Consider the following 12,658-nt stretch of genomic DNA (forward strand, 5'->3'; position numbering starts at 1 on the left):
ACGCATACAGCGATCTTGTTGATGGTCTACGTTCAGCCAGTAGCACCTCAAGTACCTCCTCTGAGAGGTCTCAGTCATCATACCTCATCCTCTCAAAAACCATGCATGTAGGTTGAGGGATTCCGGGTTTGGTGGAGTATCCAACCTTCTAACTGAGATAGAAGATCCGGCCGACAAGGCAACCGGAGAGGTTGGCAGATGGCCAATTCCAGAAGGTCTGAGTAACACGATCTCCTCGGCCATTCCAGGGCGATCAAGATCAGGGTTGTTCAGAATGTCCTCAACCTCCTAAGAACCCATGGAATTACAGGGATGAGAGGGAAGGCATAGTGGAGGTCGAAGACTCACTCTGCAAAAAATGCCTCCCCCAGCTCTTGGTGGGAATTCCTGTTGGACTCTGTGGAAAACAGATCCACTGTAGGGGTACCCCACTGAGCAAATATCTCCTCAAGGACTTCCTGGCACACTCCCCACTTGTTTGAGACTGTGCTCTTCCTGCTCAGAGCCTCCGCCAATCCATTCACCGTCCGTGCCAGATGTACTGCAGAGACCAAGATCTAATTCTCCAAAAGCCAGAACCTCAGCTGCATTGCCTCTTTGCAAAAGGGAAGGAAGCGCATACCACCCTGCTTGTTCAGGTAGTGCACGGTCACCGTATTGTCTGTCATAATCAGGATGTGCTTCCCAATTATAGAGGGTGCAAACACTCTCAGGGCCAATCTGATCGCTCGTAGCTGCAGCCTGTTGATGTGCCATTGGGCTTTCATAGAGGACCACATCCTTTCAGTGTGCACCCCAATCCTTAAGGGACGCATCTGTGACCACCCTGGCCTCGGGCCATGTAGGCCGGAAAGTTTCCCCCATCATGTTGTCGCTGCTGGCCCACCAAGAGAGGTTGTTTGCCACTGACCTGGACACTTTTAGAATGTCCTTAAAGTGCCGAAGTAGAGGGACCATTGACCCCGCAGGAGCCATTGCAAAGACTGCATTTGCAGTCTGGCCTTTGGCACTAGAAAAATGCAGGAGGCCAGGAGACCTAAGAGGCGGAGCAAGGAAACCGCTGGCAAGGTGGTGTAGCTCTGGAACAGCTGAACCCTCTGCATGACACTGGCAACTCTTCTCGGGGGGAACAACTGTCCCCAACCAAGTGTCCAGGACCACTCTGATGAACTGGAGCCTTTGGGTTGGCGTCTTGATGAACTTCTGTAGTTTCATGGAGAAGCCCAGCCTGTGGAGTAGCAAGCAAGTGTCTTTGAGATGGGACAAACCTGCACCGTCGGCTTCCTTCGGATCAACCAGTCATCCAGGTATGGGAACACATTGACGCTGGATCTCCTGAGATGGCCCGCAACTAATGCCATTAGCTTTGTGAAAACCCTTGAAGCAGAGGTCAACCTCAACACTGACCTAATTGTGATACATCTACTTTTGTTTAAGAAATGTTAGAAGTTTACTTTGTCTTTGATCGTTATTTGGGACACCCTATAGTGGTGTTCAACAACCCTGAGAGTTTTATGTTCCCTCAGGGGGGCAATTACAGGATTTACATCTCTGATGATGCCTCAGATCAGGACCCATTAGGGAAATGGTCGAATAAACCAGTTAACAAGCTGTAAACAAAAACAGGGATCTCGTGCCAGAGCAACAAATTGGGACTCAAACTGAGTGAGACATACTAACAACCTACCTGAAGGTCTCCAGAGACATAGTCTGTGACAGCAACTGCTGGCAAGGAAATATTAACAAATAATGGCAAAATAAAACACATGAAATAATATTTTTATATGTGGGGAGGACTTCAGAGTGGGTAAAGCCTGAACACACAAACGTGATCATGGGAGATATGTCTTCCATTTGCTTTTAAACCTACCTGGTGTCGGATCGACAGTAGAAACATCACTGATGCTTTCAATCTGGTTTTCGTCTTCAGAAAGGCTTTTGCTTATTTCAACCGGGATCTTAGACACTTTCTGGGGTACTCTTTCTAAAACTGATAAAAAAGAAAGGAACATCTTTTGTTCTCTCCGTTCCTTATACAAATAATCTGGTAAAGGTTCTAGGCGTTACATTATACAGACTTAAACCAAATGAGCTGTTAACGGTCAGGGCAATGCACTCGCACTGGTACCATAGCAAAAACACATACAAATGTTTTTTTTAGCTTCACAGTTGCAATTAGATGCGTGATGACATGCAGGCTCCTAGGAATTAACCACTAACCACATCACAGCCTCATGTTATCAAGATAGCCTCTTGGAATACTCATGGTCATGCCCACTTGCATATTTCTTTAAAACCTTTAGCCGAATATGCTATAATTGCCCTTCAAGAGACTTGGTATCTGGAACCTCCCACCTGGGACAATTTTGATGTTATACTATTAACTGCAAGGATTGGATCTCGTGGTCGGCCTTCGTCAGGTTTAATGGTGGCTGCTAACAAGAAACTTGGATTTAAAATTGAAGCATGGATGCATGTTAACATCTTCATGCAACTAGTGAAAATTACTTGTATCGACCACATAATAGCACTTAATAACATCTACCGTAACAAAGTAGGGCTGTCTGACGTGGCCTTTTTTGAGGGGTTAACGGGGTTGCTAGATCTAATATCAGTAACAACTAGTATCACTGAAACCATCATAGTGGGCGACTTAAACATGGATTGTTTATCCACTCCTAACAAAAACAAGACGAAGGCCTCCTCCACCTGGTCCTGTCTTATGACTGATCCAAATATGCGAGTGGTAAATGGCTCAATGGAACAAGACATACCTCCGAATCCCACGTGGCAGCGTGATATTAGTCAAAGTATCATCGACTATATGTATGTTGAACAATCTATGTTTAGTAGAGTTGTTTTGTTTGAGATAATTCCGCAGTCACTAAGTGATCATCACCTTCTCTCACTACAGTTTAACTGGTCATCTGCTCCTCTTACCAATCAATGGCTCACTCAACATCTAATGGTTAATAATACAAAAAACCGTCACATGGAAACCTAATGAAGTTCTCACATGTAATACATAAGTTAGACAATTCAAATAAATTGATTGAATATACTGATTTTTTAGAACCATTTCGGAATACTATTGTACCAAATTCAAATGTAAAAATTCATAAGCATTCATTTGACCTTGCAATTAAAACACTCAAGGCCGAATACCGTAGGGAAAAGAGACTAATCCTTGCGACAAATAATGCTTTCATCAATAGCGCATTGAAAACAGCTAAATGCAAATATTCGAACTGGATTTGTGGGCGTCGAGCTTGGATTTTCCAACAAGATGGTGAAGCTATGCTTTCCTCGATTTGGTCAAAAAATGTGGCTGAAATATGGCGTCTTCTTAACTATAATTCAAATTTGTCCCAAGCCCATGTGCAAACTGGAGCGGTAACAGAGGACGTCTGGACATCACACTTCTCTGATTTATACAGAGATCCATTCTTTAAGCCTAAAGACTAAGATTCAATCTACCATCTCTTGGAACATCCCCTGCTCACCCTCCTTACTTGAAGAGTTGATCCAAAAGTTAAGCTCATCACGAGCTGCTGGCCTTGATGGTCTCCATTTCTGAAAGAAAATCCAAGGCTCTGGGCCAAAAATATTAACGCAATCTTCTTACAAGTGATGGCCCATCGCAAATTGCCAGGCATCATGGTTATGATCTGTAATAGTTCCAATTTACAAGAAGGGTGACCGCTCTAACCCTCGAAATTATCGTCCGATTGCTCTGCTGGAAGCTCCAGGAAATGTTTTTGCAAAATTAGTATTGGCAGAATTTAATCAATGGACTGAATCTAGTGGTAAGCGAGATCGGCATCAAACAGGTTTTGTCGCGGGCTTAGGCACCTGTGTTAATCTTCTAACCCTCAATGCAATAAAAGCCCTTAGTCAATCCCATAAACAATCAGTTTACTTTGCATTTATTGACTAACATGCCGCATTTGACTGTATCCCGTGCCTTACTAATGGCGAAACTAACAAGAGACAGCTGCCCTACAGATCTCCACGACATCATCCATGCGTTCCATGCTGCAACATTGATTCGTGTAAGACTTACTCTGGGTGGTTTGCTGTCCGTTCCAATTAAGACAGCACAAGGTCTAAAGCAAGGCTGTTTACTAGCTGCAGCAATTTTTAATTATTTCATACACGATCTAAGCACAGTCTTTCTGCAGATTCAATCCGATGCACCAGCCCTTACAGGACAACAAATCACTAATCTGAATTATGCGGACGACATAGTCCTTATTTCAAAAACGCCGAAGGGCCCACAGAACCTTATTGATGCGTTCAACTTGTATTTATCTGAGAACAAATTGGTAGTTAACACCAAAAAAAAACAGATCATAGTCTACCATGCAAATCGTCTTCATAAGTACAAGCTCAAGTGGTCAATAAGTAATACACCATTAGAAATTGTGACAACATATATCTACTTGGGCTTTGACTTTGAAGGTTCTATTAAGCCATGTAGTCAGGTCGAGCGCATGGAGGCAAAGTTGACTACGGCCATCTCACAGACTAAAATCATATTACACAAATTTGGGAAATTTACGATTAAACCACTGATAATCTTTTGGACCATGAAAGTAATCCCTTCAATCTTATATGGGGCGGAAACACTTTTGAATTGTAAAAATCCAAACTTTGATAGATTTGAAGCAAAATATTGGCGGGCAGTGCTCAATTTGCCTCAGTGTGTACCCAGCCCCTGGCTGCGCTTTGAATTAGGTCTCATTTCCATGCACGCAGTTTACACTTGGCGTTGCTGTATGCTTTTCCGCAAATGCCTAATGGCAAATCAAAAAGCAAACATGCTATCGATAATTGCTGAATATATGTTATCATCTGACTTTTGTAAAACTATGGATTAATTTCTGTTTGGAATCTCTAGCAACTGCAAACATATCAATCCATATGCTAATAACTAAGCCAGAGAAGTAAAAAAATCATATATCAACTAGACTGGATCATTACCTTAGAAAAATGTCAAAAGTATCGCCAACCATGTAAGTTTCGGTTCTGGCCTAAAGCAGTAAAAAGCCCCGAGGCTTATCTTTTAAAATTCCCATCGGCAAAATTAAGAGCAGGTCTTTTGAGGGCACGACTTGATTTATGACCTACCTATCAAGTCCAAGCAAGACGCAACTTCAGACCTCAAGAACTGATGTCTTGTAGATTCTGTATGGACCCTAATACGATTGAATCTCTTGAACATCTAGTCTGTAACTGCGCCCAACTAACTGCCCAAAGATCAATCCACTTTTCAAAAGTGATTTCAATTTTAGAAACTGTTGACCAAGATATGCGTTGGTCCTTTTTATTGTGCTCTAATAACTATCTTGCACAGATAGCATTAACTAATTATTTACTGTCCTTGAATTTGGATAACACTATATGAGAAGAAGTTAAAGTCTCAAGCAGCGTTAAAACAGTGATAATTAATTGTTCGGCTATCTACCAAAAAAAAAATATATCTGGTTTTATGAATTAATTGAATGTAATTTGTAGTTTACTTCTTGTTATCTGTATTATCTTGACAATCTGTATCACGTACACACTGTATTATGTATATATATGATTCTGTTGTCAAATGGAAATAACATTTTGTCTGTACATTGCAAATGTTTATTTTTGTTTTAAATTTAAAATCTATGAATTTGTATATTGAAAGGTTGTTTATAACAGCTAAATCAATTAAAAAAAAAAAATAAAAAAAAAATATATATATGCCCAACTGACTAGTAGGAATTAAAGCATTCATATCATGGTACTGCATCATATAATCGAGAAGGATCTTGTAATTTACAACGCTTTTGTGCACATGCCATAATTTTAAAGAGACATAAAACAAATGCAAGACTGAGATTTCTTGTGCAAGCAATTTATGTGCCAGTGAGATCACGGGCAGAGTGACACGGCCCTCAGTAGTGATTTTTGTAAACTAAAAGGCAAAATGGCAGATTGACAAAGTGCCTATTCATCTTGAGGGTAAATATGAGCGAGAAGTGAATGGCACGGTTACCTGCTTCTTGTCCCATGAGACGAAATCATGTGTTCAGCATTGCAATGGCTACACAACGTATATGTAAGCTATATTCGGTCCAACCATTTTAACTTCCCGTTTAAAATTAGGGAAAACTTGTACAGGAAATTGAAAGATTCTATGACAAATATGATGGGCTGCCCTCTGTCCATCATACAAATGCTCCAGGTTCGCATGGTGTTGGTGGTCGTAATGTCCCAACCAGGCCACGGTATCTCGCAGGACCCTGCCTGCCAATGATTTCTCATTTCTGCTTCCCTGAAAGAGAAACTCATTACCACCAGAGACTAGCAATGCCTTGCATGTTGTGCAAGACTAATGCTTCCATTTGCAAGTCCCTCACATTTTTTTCCACTTGGCCCAAAAGGAAAACTTATATTACAGGTGATCTCTATCCATTCAAATGTGAGAAATGTGGTGTTTTAACCACTTTCAATTTGCCTTACCTCATTTCTTTTTTAATTTCAAACAGCCAGCGGCTACCAAAAGATTATGCTTCACAACATAATCTTCCACCTGCACTGTGACCTCGGGTCAGGAACCCATAAAAAGGCACCATCACCAAAAGCTTTTTTCTGGCTTGATTTAATTGCATATAAACCAACAGTAATTTTCACAAACAATCTTATTGAAGGGAAAAAAAGTCTCTAGCATACTGGAGTTTACTTTTACCTAATAAGTTCCTTCTGGACCACGTGTCTGTGTCTTGGCATTCCTCAGTGGCTGCTGTGCCCAGTGTAGACAGCGTTGCCAATGTGTTGGACAACTAAGTACTTAGGGAAGCTTACTACTTGGGATCGAGGCCTCTGCCATCTTCAGTTGGAGAGTGAGTTCCCAGTTCCCTAGTCTTGGGTGCCCTGCTTCTGGACTGTCCTACTTCCATGCCAGGCCTACAGTCCTAGCCGATGTGTCATGGGCTTGGATTCCACCCCTTCAGATCAGAGCTGCACCCATAACCTGGTTCTTCCCTCTCTAAATTCAAATCAGCCTCCTCCACACGATTTTGGATTACCCCCTACTTGACTGCACTCCTACCTCTACCTGCTGTCTTATCACTTCCTCCTTATCTGCAACACTCTGGCCACATACTTTCCGTTTTCTACCTCCATCCACAACTCTTCAGCTTCCTCCTTGACTTTACCTCTAACCACCTCCTCAACTGTACCTCCTCCTCCTCCCGCCTCCGATTTTGCCACCACCTCTGCAATCATTGTCAACTCTCTTTCAACTGTGCCATCACCAACCACTGTTGCTGTTACCACCTCATTTAACAACTCCTCCCTCATTAGCTCCTCACCCTCCATCCCCGCCCACACTCTGTGTAACCATTCTCCTCCTGCCTCTGCACTGCTTCTTCCGCTCGCTCGCCAATTCTCTGCAAATGCTGTTCCTCCCTCCACACCAACAACCCAACAACTGACTTGTCCTGTGGGTCTTTTTATACTGTCCCACCACTTCCCCATGGCTATCTCTCATTCATATAATCTGCAAGTGTAAACTGTGGGGAGGGCTGGGTTGGGGTTGGCTCTGGCTAACTCTCCAGGAGGTGGATATAGTGAAACCAAGGCTACAAGAAGGAGGGCAGTCCTTTTGGATTTTAGTTTGCTGCCATGCCTAGCTCTGTCTGTCCATTTGTAACTCTCCTGCTGTCTATGCTGAACAGGTATGTGATGTCCATTAAGGAGTCTAGCAGAGTCTGTGGAGGAGACGTGAGGCACTTTGCTTTGGAGTGTTTTCTCTGTTTCCATCAAACTGTGGGTGTGACTATCAAAAGCTAAATCGCAGTGCGGAGCGGTCGTGGAGTCTAGCAGAGTCTGTGGAGTTTGTGGAAGTCTGAAGTCGGGGAAGAGGGAAACGCCGCTGCTGTCGGAAGCTCCCTCTCTTCAATCATGAGCAGCAACCCACGTGAGAAATCCAAAGCGGCTTCCTCGCCCAGCGGAGGCTCGAGACATCAGAAGCTCTGCACGCTGAAGCTCCTCTTCCTGAAGTTCAAGTAAGTCTTTGCGCAGTGGGCTTAGTGGGCTCAGTGGGTTCAAGTGAAACGAGCACGACTGAAACATCGAACGTGCCTATTAAAAGGTTGCATGTTAACATCGCCATTGCTCCTGTTCCCTGTGCTGTGGGCATGGAGCCAGCACAGCGGAATTCTGACACGAGCATGTCTGGCCTGCCCAAGGCTGTTAATCTGTGTGTGCCTACAGTTCTAATGCCCCAAAATAAACATTCCAGGGAAGACCTCAACACTCACACAAACTACTGCCCCTTGCAGAGTGACAACATGGGAGTGCCTAAGGAGGTGGGACTTCATGGAGACAAAGCAGCTAACGTGGGTCCCATGCAAACGCGTACTTGCCCTGCTTATGTCCCTCACCCAGGGAGAGGCACTCCATTAGTGCCGCAACTGCGCGTGCTTGCCTCAAGAGCCTACAAGGGAATCATAAAAAATGATAAAAGATGTGAAAAGTGGCAAAAAACTGAAGTCGTCTGAACCACACAGCTTACAGGTTCAGCAAGGTGTGGTGTATACAGACCTCCGAGAACAACATCCAAGTTCGGGAGGAAACTCCATTGATGACATGAAATGGGGGCAGACAAAGTTCTTCAGAGCAATTGCAACATCGACCAACCTAATTTCCATTGTAACAAACGGCAACACAACCGTTTTGGAAGAAGATGATTTATTTTATTAGACCACAGACGTCTTAGAAATGAATAACAAAGGATTGGAGCAATACCAATGTGCCACTCAAGGCGCGACACAAGATCCACATTATAAAGGAGACAGATGAAATTCACTAGAAGTTGTGAGTAAATTGCTTCTTGATCCAACACGGATAAAGAAAGACCGAAATTCTAAAAATGGTTCGAGAGACCAATCGGCCAAAGGCGAGCACTACACTCATACAGAAAATGCTTTTACTGCCTTATGTATGACAACATCAACAAAAACATGGTGAAGTGGTCAAGCGAAACGCAGAAGAACCCAGATTAGCTTATCACCCAGCATCAGTTGCTCTCAGCGTAGAAACACCAAAAAAAAAGCAACAATAAGTGACGACATCATGGAGCTCGCAATGACGAACCAATTGAAGCTGAACCATCGGAAAAATTGGTTCTCGAGATATCGTCGTCTTCGGAGGGTTCCACATCAGACTCATCAATTATGGAACGTGCATACCCAAAAGTAAGGTGAGTTAAGAGTCACCTTAGGTCAGTCTCCCTGTCAAATGTGCCGAAGAAGACATTGCTCGAGAGGACAACCTGACCAGAGAACTGCAATCGACAGTAATGTCATCAATGGCTATAACCACTGCACCGCTCATCAAATTGTATGAGCATCTTAACGATAACATTAATGATCTGTCAACATAAGTTGCCTTAATGAATACAAAAATATTAATATATCTTGAAAGCGACAACAATCACCTTAAAGAAATCTATCACGACCTGAACAGAAAGATTGAGGCTTCCTTAAACACAATTACAGAACAAAAAATAATGACATGGAAAGAAAATTACTGGCGCAGGTGGATAAAGAAGCGCTGGGACTCTTTAAAAACAAAAGGTCAGTTTCAGGATTCTGTAGTAAAAACAACAGTGATCTATGCCTCTGTATGCCGTTAAACGGTGAGTTACTGAGTCATGATAAATCTAATTGCAACAAGGTTAACGAATGCAACAAAGTCCATGAGTCTGGCCGCTTGGCTGGGTCTATATCTACTGTGACCCTTGCAAACAGTGTTGGAGAAGGAGGTGGGCTTCTATCGTAAGTATTAACACACAATATGAGCACGGATGCCACAAGAAAGTCGAACTCAACCTCAGTCTAATGACAAAAACGTACTACCACAGTCTTGCAGCAAAGAAACACAGGGCTCTCTTCAAACTAGCACAGAGCCAATTGCCCAAAGCATTCCTCTGATAAGTGAGCATATCAGACGAAAGGCTCTATCATCGCAGCTCAAAAGCAGCATGGCAACTGGAAATCTTGCATTACAAAACCACCAAACAGCCTCCACTTCTTCATCCACGACTGGATGTCTGACACCAGCAACAGTAATCTCTGACAACGTGACTGCTGACAGAAGCAAACAAAATGAGCTTTTTGAAATATTCAAGGGTCCTATCTGCGCCATCCCTGAGAAAGCATCTAAGCACCAGTGATTTCTGGCCTAATGAAAAAGACCAAGAACCAACCAGCTAGAAAAACAAGGTGACGTAACATCTCAAGGAAATTTCTCTGCAACATCAAGACTGTTAATGTAACTGTAAATAGCAACAGCTGCAATGAAAGAACTAAAACTAAGGAAAGCAGTGATGTAAAGCAGCAATCCAACTCAGATATGGTTGGCGAGACAGTTTGCATCAATGACACATCAATCGATCTAATGAACATGTCAATCTACGAAGAAGATGGGGAGGCCGAGATGCCTTTTCCTAGTGCCCCCACAATGACAATTGATGAAGCACCTACAAAGCCTAATTTAGTGGCAAAAAGTTGTTTAGCTAAAATATCTAAACCTACAAGAACATGCACGCTAGTACGATGTGATATGATTGCTGAAAATGAGACAGCAGAAATCTCTAGTCTGATCTTTACCACTCTAAATGAAAAATGGGAGCTTTTAGCCCGACATAAACAGACACTGGCTACGAAGACAAGAGGCAATGAACCCATAAAGTTTCTGATCAACAGAACTACATCTCTTGAGGACAACTGTGTCACTAGTCGCACACTGATGGCTGTGCCCAATAACTCACATCAAGATCAAAAGAGTGCTCAGAAAAGTGGATGCAAAGAGGAGCAAAGACGCCTCACCACAAAACATAACAAAGACAAGGCAAGGGGCTTCTTTAAAGTGCAAGCGACACAAAGGCTGACATTGGAACGGGTCAAGAACAGCAATGACCTAATCCTAAACCGACATAATGTGCTACGGTTGTTTCACCTCGTGCCAAGCCTAAGGGCCATCGAATCAGAGGGCGTGAAAACAGTGGAATTCATAGACGAGGATAGGAACAACAAAGTGGCCTTGCACTTACAGTCGAAAATAATATTTGACATCCTGTTGGAAGCAGCTCCTGTAGTCATGTCACTTGGGTTCGACATTTCTAAGGTCACAGACAAACCTCTATGTGTCCTTGAGAACGAGATAGTCGAAGCAAGACAAACACAGATGAGTGAGCTTGAAAATAAGGCAAAGGTTTTCGATAGCCAACAGAACACTGTGCCTGAGGTACTGCCGACAGGATCGGTGTATCTTTGGGAGATGGATGAAGAACAATCTCCAAAAGTGCAGCCTGGAGATCAAATTAAAATAACCATTGAAGGCGCCGGTGGCAATAAAACAAACACGAGTGATGGCCCAAACCGACTTATTAACGCAGACAAGTTTAACGACTGGGCTTGGCTGACAGCAGCCTTAAGTTCAAAATCGGAAATCTAATGCCAGGAACTCGTTGACGACACCCTGTGTAACTTTGGATCTTGGAACACCAGAGGTTTCACGCACCTCTTTCAGACCAACTGGCTAGGTGACTTGGATCTAGCCTGTCTACAAGAAACCTGGCTGATGGAGTGCCCAATCTCGAACGGATTCAAAATTCCAAAGAATCCGGCCATAAAACAACATAAGGGAAGACCAATGGCCGGCTTATTAACTATAGTGAAGAACGCTTCTGGGTTTAGTATTGTGAAATCTAACAATGTATCACCCTACATTCAAGTAACAACTGTCATGCCGCCGAAGAAATCCAAGGGAGGTGATGGCGTACTAGATATTATCAACTTATATTGGAATCACGTGGCAGCAGGAATCACATCCTTCATAGACCAAGTAACAGCGGTCGTATACAAGAAGAAACTAGCTCGCCTGACATAATAATCCGTGGAGACTTAAATATTGACTGTTTGAACACGCAGAAAAAGAACAAGATCGGCTTGTACGTGGAGGCCCAATCGGCAACACAGCGGTGCCTTGAGATGGATTTGAGGATGATATTTATGCTAAATGGCAACATAGTCGGAGACATTCCAGCTATCCTGACATGAAGACTCGACCAAAACTCTACACTTGATTATATCTTTGTTTCTGAGGCCGTCCACACATGGGCCGAAAGCCTACAGGTCATACTGATGGCCCACAGTGACCACGACATGGTGAAGCTGAAAATAATTCTTCCTGGTGGTAAAAATAGCCCGAATGGCACCATGCTGTGATAGTTGAACCAAACAGAATAAGACAATCTTAAAGATGAGGAGGTGAACCAAATTGCATTTAGATATCACAATGAAGAGGAGGAGGTTGAATACCAGCACTTGCTAGTTCAAGTTATGGAAAAAAATCAAGATCTAAGACATCGTAATTTTTTGCCAAAATCCAAATATGACCTCGAAATCCTAAAGCGAAAATGGCTGATGCGAGCTGAAATAAGAAACATGTCATACGTTGACATCACAGCGTTCTTAGCCATGAAAAAATGGGCTAAACAAAAATACAAGAACTGGATTAAAGCACATAAAGCAGTGATGCTACAAAATGATTCTGAATAGATGTTGTCAAAGATGAAAAACGAAAACTCAGAGTTTTGGAAAATCATAAAGAA

At 42.9% G+C, this 12,658-nt stretch overlaps 1 protein-coding gene across 2 annotated transcripts in view; it reads right to left on the reverse strand.

Moving 5' to 3' along the window:
• The window catches only part of KIZ (kizuna centrosomal protein), a 2,038,369-nt gene that overhangs the window by 521,029 nt on the left and 1,504,682 nt on the right, over positions 1-12,658 (reverse strand). For both annotated transcript variants that reach the window (XM_069608068.1, XM_069608067.1), the window contains one exon: positions 1,871-1,990. In XM_069608068.1, the coding sequence (XP_069464169.1) occupies positions 1,871-1,990 (120 nt within the window). The remainder of the gene's footprint in view (positions 1-1,870; positions 1,991-12,658) is intronic.

The sequence above is a fragment of the Ambystoma mexicanum genome, chromosome 4q (assembly GCF_040938575.1).
Source record: "Ambystoma mexicanum isolate Mex_15411 chromosome 4q, UKY_AmexF1_1, whole genome shotgun sequence".
NCBI lineage: Eukaryota > Metazoa > Chordata > Amphibia > Caudata > Ambystomatidae > Ambystoma > Ambystoma mexicanum.